The following is a 19245-nucleotide window of genomic DNA, read 5'->3' as shown; positions in this document are numbered from 1 at the left end:
TAATTAGGCATGTATTGTAATTAGACTGGCTAATAGCTAAGAATGCATTCAACATAAGTACAATTAGTCATCAACACATTTTTACAACATTTAAATTTGAAGTCCTTTGTGACCTATTTTATGTTTGCTTATGTGTAGTTTTGTAAAACATTGTAATGGTGTGCTTCAGGGGTCAGGGTCTGGTCCAATCTATAGTTTGTATTCCTAAAACAATTTAGTCTTGTATTTTTATCCTTGAGATTGTAAACTATTGCTATTTTATAAATTGGTACCTTCCATAGTAATATTATTCTTGACATTTATTTATTTTTTCTTGACTTTTGGAAAAACAATGAACATAAGGTGTTATGGTCTGAGTACCATTGGCTGTTTTGGAATTTCCGCTGTTGAAGGACACGCCATTATACTCGGTGCTGCTGGGATTGTCCACGCTGAACACTCTGTAGCCCAGGCCTTGAACAAATGCTGGAGCCTGCCATATCCAGACCACTGTGTCCCCTACAGATGCTAAGACTGTAGTTGGGCTCCATGCGTACCCCTGACCATAGGCTAAAAACATACAGAGCCACACACAGGCAGGTGTGTTCAATTGACTAATGTCCGATAGAGTGTTAAATGCTTGCCTTATATACATATAATGTTAAAAGCAAATAAAGTAAATATCTATTTATATTAGTATTAACATGTATAGCATTATAAATAGATCTCTAAGGATTTGCCACATGAAGAGATTGGATTAAATTATGACTACAGCTATCTATGAGAGGATCATCTTACACGCATTCACACACAAAGACAAATAATTCAGCATCTTCCAGCCTAAATATAGCTAAATCTATCTAAGCAATACAAATGATTAATTAGTGTTTTTCTAAATATCTTGTGTATGCTTTTCCTATAGAACATTTAAAGCCACACTATCAGTGCATCTTGGCCTTCAGATTCACTTTAAGACAGAGGAAGGTTGAATGTAAACCTACTTGGGTCGATGCCTTGGTTTGTGACAGTGTATGTTTGATTCTCTTTTTGGACCACACACTGCAGCTGATTGTCTGAGGCAGCAGTCACTTTACAAACTGTGTCACCTGTAAAAAAGACACACAAAAACACTCATATACCACAGCACTTCTGAATTCTGATTGTTCAGGTGGTTGTCTATAATTTCAACTCTGACCTCTTAAAATTATATTGATGTACCTGTAATGTGTAATTTATTTATTTATTTTTTTGTAACACCTGATTTGCAGGAACTTCTATGGTGGACAATCCATGTCAATCAAAAATGCTAAAAAATGTGTTTTGACTTAATGAAAAAAGGTGTGTAAATTACATTTCGTGAAGCCTAGGGACTGGTTTTGTGAAGCTTTCTGTTTACCTAATATTTATAGAAGGAACATTTAATCTCTAATGACAGTGCTTTGTAACAGTTTGCAGGTTTTACAGACACGGGAGAGTCTTCAGAACAAAAGACTTGGTGCTTTCCGGTTCCTCAGTAACACGAAAAACTGCATTTTTTTGTCTTATAAAAGAGAGACTTAAGTGAGTGACAGCTTATAGGTGTTATAAAGTAAGTGGTAACTGGCACTTGTTCTGTGGTCATTCAAAAATGACAAAAAGATCCTGGTTGTTTATGAATAACTTATTCATAACAATTGACAAATTGCCAGTGGTGTACAATGACAAAGCATTTTTACTGTACATTTTCCAAGTATCTTTACTTTATCAGAGTGTTTAAATTTCACCACATTTGAATAGAACATGCTGTTCCTAACCACTTTGAAGTAAATACTTAGATTGTGTTAAATGAGAGGCTATGGTGAGAAAAATCCCATTGTTCTGGTAAAAGTGTGTGTGGAGTAAGGGTTCTCTCACTGTGCCTCTGTAATTATAGAAAACTATCTCCTTATAAATAGGTATGATATGTAGGAGAATGTATCAATGAACTGTATTCATTATTTACATAGACGTCTCATACTATAGCACACTACTCTTACTACCTTTGGTACTTAAGTACTTTTAGTATTTTTACTCAAGTAGAAATGGAAAAGGAGTCCTTTACTTTTACTGGAGTCTTATTTAAGCAGACGATTTGCACTTTCACACAAGAACACAGGACTGGTGTACTGTGTGGTAATATATAACAGAAATGTAACACTCTGGGGTGACATTATTGGAAAATCAAACAAAGAAGTAATACAATTCATTTCTATTGACTGTTATGCCCAAGTTCCCTACCTAGTGTAACAGCATTGTCTTCCAGAACAGGGCTAAATCCAGAACCAATGATGGTTAATTTGGTTCCTCCATACAGAGAGCCGTGCTGTGGGGAGACTCCTGTCAGAAGTAAGATGTATTCGATGGTGGCGTTCACATCAGAGCTGTGTTCCAGGTAAACATGAAGATTAAAAATTAAGAAATATCAATAAGCAACAAGTATCAATGGTTGTTAAAAAATGTTTGATATGAATTGCAAATTCCTTTAATACCTGATTAAAGGGTAACCCTGGTTCCCCACTATAACTTTAATGTCATAAAGCCCAGGGGGGAGTGTGGGTAACAGGCATGTAATCATAGTACTGGCCCACTGCAGTCTATCACACGCAATACCGCCAACAAGGACTGCACTTCCATTGACCTGGGTGCCAAAGTTGGTACCATTGACGGTGAGAGTCCTGATTCCTTTACCGTACAGCAAAAAGAGGTTAATCACTCCATTTCATCAACAATGTCACTGCAAAATGATGTCAGTGCACTCTTTTAACCTTTTTGACTGACATTTTAATTTATATTTGTCAAGTTTTTTCTTTTTAGAAAATGACAGGTTGCTCAATCCAGGTTGTGCAAGGCATGAGAATGACAACTAGCATCCTGTCTGGATGTGAAGATTGCAATCAGAGCAAGTGATTTTGAAAGGTCCGGTAGAAGTCAAGGAAATATTTACAAGAAGGGTGTCTGGTAAGGGGTTAGTAGGTGGTGGTAGCTCAGTGGTTAAGGCATCGAGCTTTGGATCAGAAGATCACAGGTTCAAATCCCACCACCACCAAGCTGCCACTGCTGGGCCCTTGAGCAAAGCCCTAAAACACTCCCCTACTCAGTTCCCAAATGCCACAAATGTAACAGAAATACAATAGATTCTGGACAGATATGAATACTGCATTACATGATTTAAAGATCTTACCAAACACTGTTGTTGTTTGTGGGCTCACTTCAGTAATTGTGGCTGTTAGGTTGGTGTCGTACGTAAACAAGTTTGGAGATGTGACCTGAACGTTTCCCATTGTCACGGTCACTGTTTTTGCTCCTTGTGATCCCTAAAACATTAGGCAGCTCTTAGACAACTGAACAGACAGATTAAACAAACCAGCAGTGAAAATGGCCTTCAATCAGTTGACATTTTAGTGAACAACCATTTTAAATGTAAGACCAAAAAATTTTAATGAAAGAGAAATTGTTCACAAGCCAATTAAGTTTTAATACAGGAAATATTCATATTTAATCATCATAAAACATTAATTTAGTATTAAAAATATATTCATATATCTATTATGTTTTATTAAGGTGGGGGACAAACACATTACCATTTCTTGGCATTATAAACATCTATGGAGCATCTTAGTAGTGATTCTGAATAGCATAGTCATATACACGGTAGGAGCAATAAATTCACTTACAGCAGGAACCTGGCACACAAGCCGGTAGAGATTCACATCAATTACATCACACTGAGCATTTCCAATAGTGGCTGTGGTGTCCTGGCTGAATCCATAACCAGAAACAGTTATTATTGTGCCCCCTGTGAAACAACATGGTGTAGGTAGAAATAAAAGACTGATATATGAAAAAAAAAAAAAAAAAAAAAAAAAAAAAATATATATATATATATATATATATATATATATATATATATATATATATATATATATACATATATATATATATATATATATATATATATATATATATATATATATATATATATATATATATATATATATAAATTTTTTTTTTTTTTTTATTTATTACTTTTTACTCTACTACATTTTGCAAAATCGGTTGTATTTATGAGTAAATAAAAACTTAACTGGTCAATCACACAGCAATCCACCAATCAGTATAGAGCACATACTCTGTATTAAACATATCATTCTATCAATAGATTTGTGTGCTAAGAGTAACATCTGAGAGAATCTTTTCACATAAACCGAGTTGATTAAACAAGGGTTATCAAAAATTATAATTGAAACATTATAGCCTTTATAAATCATAGTACTTGGATACTTAAATACATTTGAAGGCAAATACCTTTACTCAGGTAAAGGTTTAAAGGGAACACTTTTTCTTTTAGTGGAGTAATATTTTACCTACTGTATCTCTACTTTAACTCTTGTGCATGCTTTGTGTACTTCATCCATCACTGTTAAAAAGTATAGAATGAGTCTTTTCTAATTTATATTTACCAGTAACACTGCCTGCACTGGGTTCAATGGAGGTCACACCCATCTGGTAGGTAAAATTGAAGATGTTGCCACCGTCATAGTAAGCGTTACCCAAAGTAGGGAAACTCACAGTGACTGGATACAATCCAGCACTCGCAGGGCCAACACTACAGGTTAGTGATGTATCTGAAACACAAACAGATTGTTGAATAAATCCCTGTCTAGATTATTAAGAACAAGAGAATTGTTTTTAAATGAGTATTGGGTATTGGGTTGAATATTTCAACTCACTTGTAACCTGGAGAACTGAGCATTGGATGTTTCCAATCTGTATTATAGCATTAGAGTTGGAAAATCCTGATCCTGAGATGGTCAGAACAGTTCCTAAAGCACTGGCACCTGTAAAACAAGTAGATAATGTCATCATTGAATTATACATATATACATATGTAGTTTAAATGGCAACCAAGTTTGCATCACAAAATTATGTCAGATGTTTTACCTTGCGTTGGGGAGATGCTTGTGACAGTCGGGGTCTTAGATTCACTCCATGTAAAGCCGCAGTCACCTGAACATACTGATGGGATGCCATTGATAAAAACTTGGACCTGAAAAGACATTTGATAGGTTGTTTAGGTATATTGTGTGCTCTTTGTTTCAAATCAGTCCAACTATATACCCGCATTGACTTATTTAGTAAAAATATATTATTTTGCCACCAAGACCAACAATAGTGCCTAGGATGAATTCTTTCTAACCCAGACAGTTGATTCTACGTGTTAAAATACCTCTTAGATTATAAATGCATTCTGGTGGATTTATTGCATTATTTAAAGTCATCAGCAGTGATTTAAACAAAGACAATAAAATACAATACTACGGAATAAAAATGTCAATAAAGAAACAAGAAGTAAATGGATTACGCAAACTTTGCCAAACTAAAGTAAAAAAATGTATACAATGACAGGACCTCATGCTTTTTGTGTGGTTTAAATTCAAGGAACAGATTTTCTGTGTCATGGCAGTTGACAGCTGCTTGTACAAAATCATTAGGTGTATTTTTAAGATCATTTTAGAAGTTCATTTAGCATTCCTCACATACCACAAACTGTGCACATACTAGGAAAAAAGAGTGCACAAACCAACGTCCAATACACTGAATTATAATTAAACACCTCGTTCAAAGTCACAGGGTGAAGAAAACAATGCTAAACCCTCCCAACCCGTAAACACATTCCAGAAGAACATTTGACCTGATATGACATCTCATGAATTCTAAAGAAACATAAAATGTACTTTTGCCAGATTTCATATGAATGACTTATAGTAATAACATAAAAGCTATAAGTTTTAATACAGACCCCTCACTCTGACCTAATTGCTCTGTGACTACATAATGCTATATAGAATGGCTGAGCAAATTCTTACAATACTGAAATGTGTTAGAAGAGTAAAAGTCCGGAACAACAAGTACCTGTGTTTTATTTGTGGGCACACGCAGAAAATCTCCCATGATGCTTTGCTTCATAAGTCCACCTTGCTGCTTAGTCTGTGCTTTCACAGAGGGGTTCACGCCTACTATAGCAGAATCATTGATCTGGTAAAAAAAACACATACATCAAAAATATCAGTTATTAAATCAGCTAACATTTTATTATTTCTTAAAATTTTTAAATAGTAGAAAAAACATTATATAATATAACACTAATCTTAAATTGATTAGTATCTAGATATATATAAGGGCTGTCAATCGATTAATATATTTATTCTTGATTAACCGAAACCTTAATCACACATTTATATCTGTTCTAAATGTACTTTATATTAATAAAAACTTTAAAGTTTTTAATATTCTAATCAACATGGGCATGGACAAATATGGATGCTTCATATAAATGTATGTTCATTATTAGTGAAACCTTCCTCAACACAGAGCATGGAGACAAAATATTCCTTTAAAGGTTTTAAAGTAATTATGGTGTTTTAAATTATGTAAATCATCAGGACACCAAAACACATCTTATGTTTCCACACGGATGGTTTTGTGATTTTGGTGCTTGATTTTAGACTCGGCACATCAGTAAAACAAACGTTTAGTGATTAAAAATAATTGTTTGATGGAGTTTATTGTTATTATAATTTTTTTATATCTGAGTAAAGAAAGAATGTCATTAATAAATGTTTGTTGCGTTGAAGGTTTTCATTTTGCCTCTTTTATATTTATTTATTTATATTTTTTTTATAAAAATGGGTAAACAGAAATGTGTTAATAAAATCAGTGCTGTTAAAATAAATTTGCGTTAACTCGTTATTAACGTGCCAATTTTTACAGCCCTAATATATAATAAACTAACTACAGAATGTTAGAAATAATGTGAAAATAATTAATGACATGTTTTTTTTTATTTTTTATTATTTACTGGGCTTATGAGCAAATGTATTATTATTATTATTATTATTATTATTATTATTATTATTATTATTATTATTATTATTATTATTATTATTATTTATCATTAAGTAGATGATGATTTACCTTCAGCAGAGGTTGGTTTCCAGGCATGGAGAGCCAATTAATCTCCCAAACGTTTCCTGTACATCTCATTGTACTATTTACACTCAGCATGCCTAGGTCTGGAATTCCTTGCAGTGCATACTTCAGGTCATCTTTATTGATGTTCACAGACAGATCTTTTACTATCTGGCCGAAGATCTCCACGCTGAAGGTGCCTTTGAGAGGAGGACTGGCTCTCTGTAAGCGTGTCACTGTGACGGTGGCAGTGTCCTGAGCCAGCACTAGCATGTCCTGACTAGTGTTGTTTTTCTTGAGAATAAGAAAAAAATGTATTACATTGGACACAAAACATTTAACATAGAAAATGACTTTCTTATTTCTTAAAAAATAATTTTTCCAAAATGGCAGCAATGGCAACATCTAGGTGAACTACTGAATGATAAGAAATAAGCTGAGATGAGAAAACGAGGGCACATCAATTCAGCTGGAATACCTGAAGACAATTGAGTAAAAAAAAAAAAAAAGCACAAATCTGAAGAAAAATGTGTATAATGTACAGTGTGTGCTATTTTTGCTATTAACAAAAGGGTGGAAGATGTCATGATATAAAAATGCCAGCGTTTCACCGACACCTTTGCTTAATCACCATCCAAACGCAAACATTTTGATGCACACATACCTGCAGGAAGCCGATCTCTATCAGAGGAAAATCAGAGGCACAGTTAAACGGAGAGGTAGTGATCTTGTAGGTGACATCAGATGAATTAGTGAGCTTTTGCACTGAGAGACTCTGAATGAATTGACCAGAATCAGCCAGAGCTGGAGGTTTTCGCTTCAAGAGAGCGACTAGTGAAAAGTAAAGAATATTTAGTTAATAGGTTGGCATCAAAGTCAGTTTTATTACCATGATGCATTTTAAACAACAAAATGTAGTAGTGAGTCCTTCAGTGGCTCATTACCAGCTGAAACACAGTAATCTTGTGAATCTAAAATTCAGTTTTTAGATTATCAAATATGTGTAAAAAATCAGTTATATAAAAAAATAGAATAATAATAAAAAAAAAGTCATAAAGCCTAATGGTGTAAATGATAGTCAATGTGATTTATGTCATGTGACCCGCCAGGTCACAACCAAACTCGGCGCTCAAGCTTGGCCACCACAGACTACAGTGTTCACGGTCACCAAGCTAGCAACTGAGTGTTCCCCATTACACACACATCAAAAAAAAAATTTGCTTAGTTCATGAGTACTGACTTTACTGATAGTAACATGACTAGGAATTAATATATATATATATATATATATATATATATATATATATATATATATATATATATATATATATACACACACACATATATATATATATTATTTTTTTTTTTTTCTTTTACAAACCATTTGTGTCGCTCACAGTGGCTGCTCGCCCAAGCTGAACCATGTCGATGTAGTAATCTCCTGTGTCTTTATACAGATTAACCTGTAAAAGTTGGTAGTTTCTACCTGGGTAGCTTCCCTGCACACCAGATAAAAGGTCTACACACACATATTTCCATCTGTAAAAAAAATACATGTTGAATTTCTATAATGTCCCAAAGAATAAAATGAACTAAACGAAACAATGCCCATCAGGAAACTTTTAATCAAATTAATTGCAATGATATATATACTGTATATATAAATATACTTACGTTCCTCCTTGTTCAAACAATACTGGGATTACACTGGTAACTTGGGAGACAGCTCCTAAACTATTTTGGTATGTAAACACCAATTCCAGCCCATTCTTTGGGTAACCTTTATATGCAAAGCAAAGCTATGACAAAAAAGACAAAAGTGTGATAAGTGCGAATACACATTCAAAGATCTTTCCAAGTGAAATATTAAAAGCTACAATCAATCCATTTCTCATATCTAGAGTTTAAACTAACACATACAGAATGCATGTTTTAGGGAAGTATTAACCATATAGTATATATTAGTACATGTGCTTACTGTGCCATACTGCTGAAGCGACACAGACCCATACGTAGCTCCAGATGCAGTCACATCATCTGATTTAAACACAATGGTTGGGTTGATCAGAGACCAGAATCCACAGAAGGCATCGGTGTCAGAGACTCTTGTCCCTCTCGTGCTTACATCACCTGTAAACTGAAATAGCATACATACCATACTATAGAATAATTTTCTTTATTCTAAAACCTGGAGGAATATGAATTGTATTAGTTTGATATGTTCACGTGCTTACCCCTGTAATGTTAGTCTCATAGTCTCTGAGATATTTAATAGCAGAATTTTCTACATTTAACAGCTCCTTGGGACAAGCAGCAGATGCCATGGCTGTCAGTGCAGCAGTCACCTGTATGTGGAAGAAATTTATATTTATCTTCATGAAGCATTCAAATTCTTTGAAATTACAATATTAAAAAAGTCTCCAGCCTTTACACATTTGTGTAAAGAAAAATACTAATGAATATTTTGCATTAGAATAATGAACTTTTTAGTGCAACTGGAGGTTACTAGTGTCATATATTGCATGTTGTAATTAATTTTTATATTGTAAAATTGTCAAGGTTAAAAAAAATTTAAATGTGACATTGAGTAATATATCTTAACATTTGAAACATTTTTGATGTATCTAAGAGACATATTGCAAAAAAGTCAACTTTAAAAGCAAAAGATCATTATCTGCTATGTATATTACCATTTCTTAGTCATAAATGTTACAATTATTTGGACTTATTTGGACAGTATAATTAGTCTAGACTACAAACAATAATGTACGGTAAATGTAGAGCTTGTTAAGGTGTAAATGCAAGTCTCAGTACTTCACTGGTTTTGCTTTCCAGTCAGATAGAAGTTAAGATTAAGGTCACAAACAGTGATGCAGTTGAATTATGATGTGCTGTGCACTGCTTCTGGGTTGTGGAGGTTAGAGGTTTCTTAAAGATATAATATCAGGAAGCAAAAAATAAATAGAAAAAGATCTGAGACCTCAGTCACTGTAGCATTGTAAGCCAGAGGGCTGGAAGGAATTCCTCCCCACACCAGGGTAAAGTTTTTCAGATCTGCTTTTCCTTTGATTGCCTCCATAATGTTGATGCTCACATTTGCTCCATTTGTCCAGTACTGAAGATCCAGAAAGTCACCTGAAAGGGAGACATTGTGACGGTGTCATGGCTTTGTAGTAATTACCATAGCTTACAGAATTTTCCATTTTAGTTCAAAACGTTTTTTTTTTTCGTTCTTAAATGTATAATGTATAGTGCTTCATCCATAATTGTTAGATTGTTTTGAAGAAATGTAATAATTATTTATTACTTGTTACTATAGAAATGTTAAAACATTCAAAGGAAGCATTAATGTAGATCTCCCATTCAGGACCAGAGCTGACTGTTATAAAAAAAAATCCATTTATAATTTTATCTCTTTTATCTGATCAAAAGATTGTGAGTTCAATCCCAGAGCCACCAAAATGCCACTGAGGGCCCTTGAGCAAAGCCCTATTTAACTGCTTTGTTAAAATCAGTGCTCTGCCATTGTGTAAATCATGTGATTTTGGGTGATTTTGCATACACTATTTACACAAATAACATTTTTACTGTTCTATACATTTGTCCATGAAGAGACAAAAGACAAATCCTTTAGGGCCATTTACTTTCTTACCTCTGGTTGAATTGAAAGTGATGGAGTACTGTAACTGATTGTCCAACTGCTGCATTGTGACAGTGACCGTGTCAGGTTTAATGGACCAAAGAGCATTCAATTCAGCCTGTAACACCTGAGCAGGTGCGCTGACAGGGATGGGCCCTGTTGTAGGACAAAATTGGATCATTTGTGCCATCAAAATAATGCAATATGACAATGTCTAAATCAAATGCAGGTTTTAAAGATAGATTCCTTTGCGACATTGCTTTTACTTTTAACTTTTTATAATTAAGTCTATAAAGGTCTTTCCAGAGACAAAAGTCTAACTAAACCTGTTCTGCTCGTTCCGTAGACAAGGCCATAATAGGTGTAGTCACAAGTGCCCAGAGAAAAGCAATCACTGGTTATAGTCACTGTTTGCACTTCCTGGACTGGTGCAACTGCGCTCCAGTCTTTAAAAGCAATCATCTAAAACCACACAAAAAAATTTAAATACACTCAAATAAATAGATCAGCATTCAACTGTATATATTTATTGTATTAAAATGAGACAAAAATAAACAATAATCTATAAAACTCCAACCTGGATCTCATCCAGGACATTATAGCTGGCGTTTATAACTTGTATCTCATTCACAGCATCTACAGTTTGCTGAGCAGTAAAAGTGCTTGTTTCTCTGTAAAATCCCACATCGACTGAAGCAATGCCTCCATACTCTTGATGCAGGACCTCAATGTAGTATCTGCATGGAGAGAAATAAATCGGAAAATATATCTGAAGACACATACAAAATTAAAAACAAGCATCATGTCAATATATAAAAGTGTGTAACTTAGGTAACGTACACTAGATCTTTTGTGAAATTATTAGTATTTTAAGTTTATAAAGAATTAATTGGAGCCCTGTCTGAAACACTGGGAAACACTGTTAGCAAGGGATCTAAAAAAAAGTTTCAAGCGGGTTCCAAAGAGTAACAAGCTGAAGAACACTACGGCTGGAATTTAATTTATTTCATTTTCACTGCTGTTTTCGGAGCAAAACATTTGGTCAATTTCATTAACGCTGGATTGTTTTTTACATTATACATCAAAGTACCATGGAAAGTATCAAGACTCCCACTTACGGCTTTCCGGCCTCCAAACTCATGACTTCAGACTTCTGTGTTGACATGCGGTTGTAAACATTGGTCCACTGTGTAGTATATGCAATGAGGACCTTGTTGAAGAAATAAAACACTTATGAAATTGTATGTTGTATGAATTTTGTTGGATAAATAGCTATTCTCATTTTATATACACTGATACACTGATTTCAGTTTAGTACATTTAATTGTAATTATAATTTATACTTTATAAATTATTATATAATTATAATTTTACTGTCTGAAATGGCCTTCTGTCAGTTAAATGGAAATACTGTACAAACCACTCTAAAAATGAACAGAAAAAAATAAAAAAATATATATTTATGTGTGTAATTAAAAAATGCAGTGCTTCCGAAACTTAAGTAGTACCTTATCTGTGGGCCGGCCAGTTTTACTGAAATACATTTGTACTCGGTCATCTGCTTTAACTATAAAATAGTAATTGTCAGTTTCCACAGGAACGAAGAACCCGCTAAACCGAGACACAAAATAGTCCAATTCAAGGGGCCACACATAGGACAGGGTGTCCACCCACTGGACTGAGTACCCTGGCCGACTGGAGTTATAGCTTAGAACCTCCTCTAAACGCTGTGGTCTGCTGTTATTCCACATTTCCATTTTCAACCCTCGTCCACCTGCAAATATACATATTTTTATTATATAATGTAATAATTCATTACATAAATACAATATAATTCTCATAGATAAATTATTTGCACCAAAGTAAAAAACATTTGTAGTTTTCTATTAACATAGATTTTCGTATTGCCCATTTTATCCCTGTTGTCTGAATAACCACATTATAAGACAGTTATGGATTAATAGTATGGATAGTACTGGGACCATTAGTACCATTGCCACAAAGTTGTAGTCACACAATTGTAAAATTCTGTCTTTGGTTGTATTAATAATTGTAATAACATAGATGTCTATGTTATAGATGTCATTACATTTTCCCTTGACTTGAACTAGGAGATCCAGACCTGTTCAAGCATGACAAAGCCCATGTGCACAAAGCCAGAACTATAAAAAATATGCTGTACAAAAGTTTGGAGTGGAAGATCTTTCATAGCCTGCTACAGAGCTCTGACCTTAATCACCTTTGGAACACCTTTGGAATAAACTGGGATGAACCTCCACAAATAATGAATTAAATCAGGATTCAATCATCTACTTATTCAAGGAGATAATTAATATATAAATATCTGTTCTTTTTTTAAAAAATGCTCAGATAGCTTGAATCTTCTTTCCAAACAGGTGAATACTTCAAATTTAAAAATCTATATTTCAGGGTTTGTTGCCATTTCAATAGACTTCAGTTCAACTATACGTTTCATTAGACTTCACTGTGTGCGTGAGATTGTCCAAGTATACAGGAGTTTGTGATTGTTATCACTTGACTGACAGACTGCTTTCAAACTTCAAAGCATTGGTGTATAAGAGAAAGAACATGAGATAACAATGCCGTCAGAAATTGTAAGAAGCTGTTTTGTAACCAAGTACTGCACTTAACAAAGCCAGCCAGGACAGTGATTATGCAAAATGTTACCTGGAAACACTGTCATGTAACTCCATTCATATGCTGGTGTCACACAAATGATCGCTCCATCAGTTACACTCTGTACTGTACATTCCCGACCTTGAGAAAAACAAATAGTCATTGTACAGATATTTCTCCTGCGACTCTTTTTAATTCTTAAATGAACAGTGAAATAAAGACAACTAGTACCTCCTAGTAAAACCGTCGCTGGAACATCTGTCTGATCAAAGTAGTTCCCCTGAATGGTGAGCAACGTGCCGCCATGCAGACTGCCCTGAGAAGGGTACACTCCAGTAACCTCTGCAACAAACAAGTGGTAATATAATGCCCATCATTATACAATGAGTTTAAGACTTTGTAAGACATATTTAATTGTATTCCTATTATGAATTATTTTCATTGTTCTCATATTTAACTTGTGTGTCTTTTGCTGCCTTTCTGGTCAGGTCACACATGTAAAAGAGATTTCATCTCAATGAGTTTAATTCTGGTTAAATAAAGATTACTAACGAACCCAGACTTTAAAAAAAAGCTAGTAATGGTATGGCATTGTATGTCTGGTGTACTGGATTCCCAATCAGCCAAGTGGATTAGGCAATTTAAAAAACAATTTTATTTAAGTTTATTTTATTTCGTTTCATTCATCCATATAAATTTTGCCATTTTCAATTTTGATGTGAACAATCTTTTCATCAGATTAAAGAAAAAAATATTAATAATACTTGTAAATAGAAATGTGTTTTGTTGGTTCATTAGACTAAATAGCACTTTTCACATGTCGAGTAGTGATCTCTGGATTATTCTAAAGCTAAAGAGAACTCAGAGATATCGAGTTTCACATTTCACATTGCTCATACTTTACCTGATTATTCCTGGTTATTATCTGTTTTACAGTACACATTCCTAAAACCTGTGGTGTTGTAGTTATTTTGTTATTTGTAATTATTTTGTAGTTATTTTGCTTTGACTAGATCAATACAGCACATAACTGTAATATTCTAACACCACATCGTTTTACACTGTACATGTTCGGCACATTAATGTTGCATGATAACTTTGCTTCAGAGAAGGGTTTTATAACCCTGGGTATATAGCCATGCTAACCCTGCTTCTGTATTACAAGAGTGAAATTGGGTCAAAAGCCCTATTGTGTCCTGTGGAGTAATTATACAGTGTTTCTCTTCAATCAAGAACAATTTTCTTTGCTGATCTGTGTGTGATTGTGTGCGTGTCTGTTTCATTCCAAATTCTTGAATTTGGAATAAAATCCGAGTTTTTGAGTTGAATCTGAATGCTCTTTTATTTAGAATTGTAAGGTATTATTATTATTACTATTATTATTATTACTATTATTATTATTATTATTATTATTATTATTATTATTATTATTATTATCAAAATCTACCCTTGAAACTGTCGATTTGTAACTAAGAGCTACTGCCATAACCATTTTGATAGGCTTGTGCTCATCCCAGGATTCACAATATTTTCATGAGAAACCTCCTTTCAATACCTTTAGTACTGCATGACCTTATAGTATACAGCTATGCAAAATGTATAATTTGTAATAAAGATGATGTTAGTCCCTCACATATCACCTCAAATAGATTGTCCTTGTCACTTTCAGCTGTAAAGATCTATTGCTACATCTATCAGCTACAGCTTGTCTACTAATAAAATCTTATAACAAATAAAACTCTATTAGTTTTATTTAATTAATATGGACATTTTAGTTCAATTTAACAATATTTTCACATAGTGTCACTTTTATTATTGTTCATCCAGTACACATCCTGTACATTCCCCTTCTTTACCTCCACACCCATTTATTTACCTGCAAACGTTTGGAACATCGAAAGCTTATTCAGAGCTGACACACGGTAGGTTCCGAAGTCTGGCAAGCTCCTGAAAAACAAGATATATGTAAAATAGCCATTTTGATTTTGATAGCAGAATGATATAGATTTTGATAGACATTTCTGTCTTTTAGTATTTCAGATATGCAGCAAGCTTTTTAGTATTTCACTGACCTTCCAAATTCACTGTCAATAATGTAGCTGAGGTTGTGATGTCCTAGTTAAAAAACATGAATGAATCAGCATTATTAAAGTCCACTACATATTAGATCCTGGTGCAATGGAAATATTTGAGTGACACAAATCGGCAATAGGTTCCCTTACCTACATATGTTCCAGTCACTTTACATCTCATGTATCCCCAATCGCTGGTGTTCGAATCCAAAGTCAAACCATACCTAAGGCAAAAGGGCAACTGTGTGATAATTATTGAAATAAATCTATCATTTATGGCACAAATGGTGTGTACTCACAGTGTGTCTGAATTAGGGATCAAAAGATCACATGGCATTCCACCCATATATGCTCTATATTTACAGAAAACATTAAAAAACAAAATACAAACAGTTTTAGTTGTATCTCAACACTATATGCTATATATATAACCATGTAATATTTTTTACCTCAGAAATCTGGCATTATATCCATTGGAGCTTGTTGCTGTATTGCTGCCATAGACATCAGTAAAAATTCTCCCCCGGAGAGTAACTACAGTGCCTGTAGGATTATTCAACATTTCTCAAAATGAGATTTAGCCAATCATATGATTATAAAATAAGGTATTTATTACAGATTATTTAAATAAAACTGCACCTGGAAGACCACTTAGAGGCGTGATAGACTGGATGGAAGGTGTCCTGTACCAACGAGTCTAAGAATTTGAGAAAAACAATTACAATGCACAATAGCATGTGTGCTAGAGTGTATAAAACAAAGCAATGAGAATGAAACTGGAATTAAACGTACATAGAAAATACACCAGTAATTCCATGGATTTCCACTGCACATTCCAGTAGTAGGAATGGGAACTCCATCCACTTTGACTGCAAGCATGTAGTCATCTTGTGGCATTGGTCTGAAAAAAAAAAGACAAGAAAGTTTTAGCCAAGTTTCATCAAACATAATAAATCGAAACAACTGTCAGAAAGTGTCTGGTCTAGAAAGAATTCAGCCTCAGCCTCTCCTTTTTACTGTTCTGTGTATTTGTTTTCCATTATTTATTTTTTTTATAACAAATTTGCCATACATTAATTAGCCTAGTGTAAGCTAGTATGCTGTTAATTGCAATATAGTTAATAGAATCTAACTGTATAATATTAGCTAGCTTGCTATTGATGGTGAAAGGTAAGCAAATAATATAGGTATATCTATCTCATTTGATAACACTACCATCTCGATGTGCTGAGTAATGATGTATATGAATATATTTACTTAATATTTAATTCATATTTAATTATGAATGATTTAGAATTAATTATAATTTATTTATTGTAGCAACATATTGTCGAAATATTTTTTTATGGATGGCAATATAATCGTAATCAAAATAAAACGCTTTATCATTTAAAATTTAATTAAGTATGGTAAAGAGTTAACATATTTAAAAAATATATATTTTTTTCAACATTATATATATTGCTTTTCCCAATGACCAGCTCTTGATGATAAGTATAATGCAGACACACAAGTCCTTTTACATTTGGTGTTATTATAAAAACAAAAACTAGCTTTTTATTTTAGCTGGCCCTGGTAGTAATAACATGTTTGAGATACCTAGTGTAGCATGTGATTTTGGTGGAAAGGGTGGCATCTTTCTCAACGTCGCAAGGAAATGATCTGGTGCTTGACACCAGAGTCACAGTGTTGCCAATGTCTGGGTTGCTGGTATCAAAACTAAATTGACTCTGCTGGGCAAAACCTGAAACAAAAAAACCCCCCAAATATTTAATAAAATATTCTTTATCATTTGAAAAAAAAGAAAAAAAAAAACCCATTAAAAATCAGTATTTGCAAAGTGTCAGGTAGCTGAAGTGCAATATTAATGTTTATAATAATAATAATAATAATAATAATAATAATAATAATAATAATAATAATAATAATAATAATAATGAGAAATAGATAAATAACAACAACAACAACAATAATAATAATAATAATAATAATACCTACCACTTCCCTGAATGGTCAGCCGGGTTGCTCCATTCATACTGCCCAGTTTGGGGGTCACGCTCAGAACACGTTGGGCTCCTAGAGAATGGTTTATATTTATTGTGTGATTATGACATGATTAAATTAATATAAGCATGCTGTAAATTATTTATTGCCACTGAACATAAAGGGATGCTTTCATATCTTACCTGAAAAGTTGATCAGTAGAATCCATATCAAAAGGCACAAGTACATGTGCCCTCCTGCGTTTTGCATGTTGACTGATCCAGACGTGCGCATCCAGGGATCTGGTCACATGCGGAAAGACATTCAACTCAGCACTGGCTGTTGTTCTGTGTATTTTTTGAGAAAAAGGTGAAAAATTTAATAACTCATATTTACAGGTTTTATTTTAGAGCATAAAGTTGCATGTGGGTGTAGTTATGTGACTAGCCAGTGGTGTGTGTGTGTGTGTGTGTGTGTGTGTGTGTGTGTGTGTGTGTGTGTGTGTGTGTGTGTGTGTGTGTGTGTGTGTGTATGCATGTGCTAATAACACATGCATGTATCTTTTATTTATAAGCAACAAACTAAGCAAAAATTCAAAAACAAAAGAATTGAACAGTAAACGACTGATTGAACGTTCTGTGTCCAAATTTGACATTTATGGCTCTTACACTTACATTTTCAAAAACCTAAACCTAAAAGACTAAAAGGTGTTTTCAAACTTCTGACCAGCGCTGTATTAGTAATCCTTTTTTATACTGGTTAATGTGATGTATGCAAGAAACAATTGCATATATGAAAAAGTAGGTGATTAGGTAAATATGAAATATGTCAAATATCATTTTAAAATAAAACAACAACATTTTTAACAACAAATTAACAAAACTACATGAAATGTGTCTGCAAACATTTACTGCAACAACAAAATAACCCTGAAACAACTGAGCAGCACACGGGGCTAAAGGGGTGATATTAGAACTGTACTGTCTATTAGAAGGTATGTCATTTATGTCATGTCATGTAATTGCAATTAATTGAGCATAGTACTAAAACTTAAGTACTGAAACAGGTAGAAATCAATCAACAAAAATGTTTGCAGGAAAAAAATATGTAAAAAAGAAATACATTTGTAACTAAAAAGACTTATAGCTGCAAATTTATGTTCAAATTTAGCTCAAATAACCTTATTGTTATTATTATAATACATATTATTATTAAAAGAATGATTATTATTATATTTTTCCGATGACACGTACCTGTAAAAGTTGCACTCTCAGGCACACTGTCTATTCATGTCATGCAAGTCATGAGCTTGGACCTTTTATATTCCCAATACCTAGAAGCAGGTAGAGCAGAACTCCACAGCATCGCGTGTAGTTGTTTGAATACAGTAACAATGCCTAAAACACCCGAGTCATGTTTCGTCTGGATGCTGTCAGTCATCTTATCTGGGGAATCTATTTTAGCTAAAAAAAAAAAAAACCTGTCAGGCCACCTGGTGAAATGAAGCCGGGTACAAAGACATTGTGTGTGTGGGAAAAACTCGTCTGATGTCTCTGCGGCCGAATACTAGAAATTTACTACTAATCACTTCTGGACAAGAATGACAAAAAAAGTAGGTTTGACCACCAATTTTGGTTTTCCCAAGTATGCAATAATAAAAAGTAGTTAAACAGGTAAAAACAGTTTAGCTGCTAGCGGTGTAATCTTATAATTGAATGCAAATGAAGTGTTACATAACCCTTATCATTTCATTGTGTATTCAGATGCACAATGTCAATGTCTGACAAGCTCCTGTGCCATGATGTCATCATCAGAACAAAGACATTTTACTATTTATGTAAATGGACAGTGTGTCCAAAGCCAAGTGGTGTAAACAGACAACAATGTGGTCTGTGTTTTAGTGATGTAAGGAATTTTTAGCTCAGGTGCTGGAGCACAGTCAGATGT

General features: G+C 33.7%; 2 protein-coding genes across 2 annotated transcripts in view; one reads left to right on the top strand and one right to left on the bottom strand.

The window, feature by feature from the left end:
* pkhd1l1.1 (PKHD1 like 1, tandem duplicate 1) overlaps positions 1-18704 on the bottom strand; it is a 47242-nt gene extending 28538 nt beyond the window's left edge. The window contains exons 1-35 of the mRNA XM_083523462.1: positions 18552-18704; positions 17502-17645; positions 17314-17391; positions 16915-17059; positions 16108-16216; positions 15955-16012; positions 15765-15858; positions 15615-15668; positions 15466-15539; positions 15316-15358; positions 15120-15190; positions 13475-13585; positions 13295-13384; positions 12115-12380; positions 11725-11816; positions 11184-11343; positions 10933-11068; positions 10619-10762; positions 9947-10101; positions 9201-9311; positions 8945-9103; positions 8641-8765; positions 8348-8505; positions 7631-7797; positions 6973-7260; positions 5911-6033; positions 4939-5044; positions 4728-4835; positions 4458-4622; positions 3672-3793; positions 3179-3311; positions 2487-2679; positions 2236-2378; positions 981-1085; positions 361-549 (exon numbers count right to left, since the gene is read on the bottom strand). Of these exons, the coding sequence (XP_083379588.1) occupies positions 361-549; positions 981-1085; positions 2236-2378; positions 2487-2679; positions 3179-3311; positions 3672-3793; positions 4458-4622; positions 4728-4835; positions 4939-5044; positions 5911-6033; positions 6973-7260; positions 7631-7797; positions 8348-8505; positions 8641-8765; positions 8945-9103; positions 9201-9311; positions 9947-10101; positions 10619-10762; positions 10933-11068; positions 11184-11343; positions 11725-11816; positions 12115-12380; positions 13295-13384; positions 13475-13585; positions 15120-15190; positions 15316-15358; positions 15466-15539; positions 15615-15668; positions 15765-15858; positions 15955-16012; positions 16108-16216; positions 16915-17059; positions 17314-17391; positions 17502-17592 (4366 nt within the window). The 5' untranslated portion in view covers positions 17593-17645; positions 18552-18704. The remainder of the gene's footprint in view (positions 1-360; positions 550-980; positions 1086-2235; positions 2379-2486; positions 2680-3178; positions 3312-3671; positions 3794-4457; positions 4623-4727; positions 4836-4938; positions 5045-5910; positions 6034-6972; positions 7261-7630; positions 7798-8347; positions 8506-8640; positions 8766-8944; positions 9104-9200; positions 9312-9946; positions 10102-10618; positions 10763-10932; positions 11069-11183; positions 11344-11724; positions 11817-12114; positions 12381-13294; positions 13385-13474; positions 13586-15119; positions 15191-15315; positions 15359-15465; positions 15540-15614; positions 15669-15764; positions 15859-15954; positions 16013-16107; positions 16217-16914; positions 17060-17313; positions 17392-17501; positions 17646-18551) is intronic.
* LOC310716403 (antigen WC1.1-like) overlaps positions 1-19245 on the top strand; it is a 149595-nt gene that overhangs the window by 71112 nt on the left and 59238 nt on the right. The gene's annotated exons all lie outside the window — the stretch shown is intronic.

The sequence above is a fragment of the Silurus aristotelis genome, assembly GCF_946808225.1.
Source record: "Silurus aristotelis genome assembly, chromosome: 21".
NCBI lineage: Eukaryota > Metazoa > Chordata > Actinopteri > Siluriformes > Siluridae > Silurus > Silurus aristotelis.
This window is presented reverse-complemented; position numbering and strand designations above follow the sequence as displayed.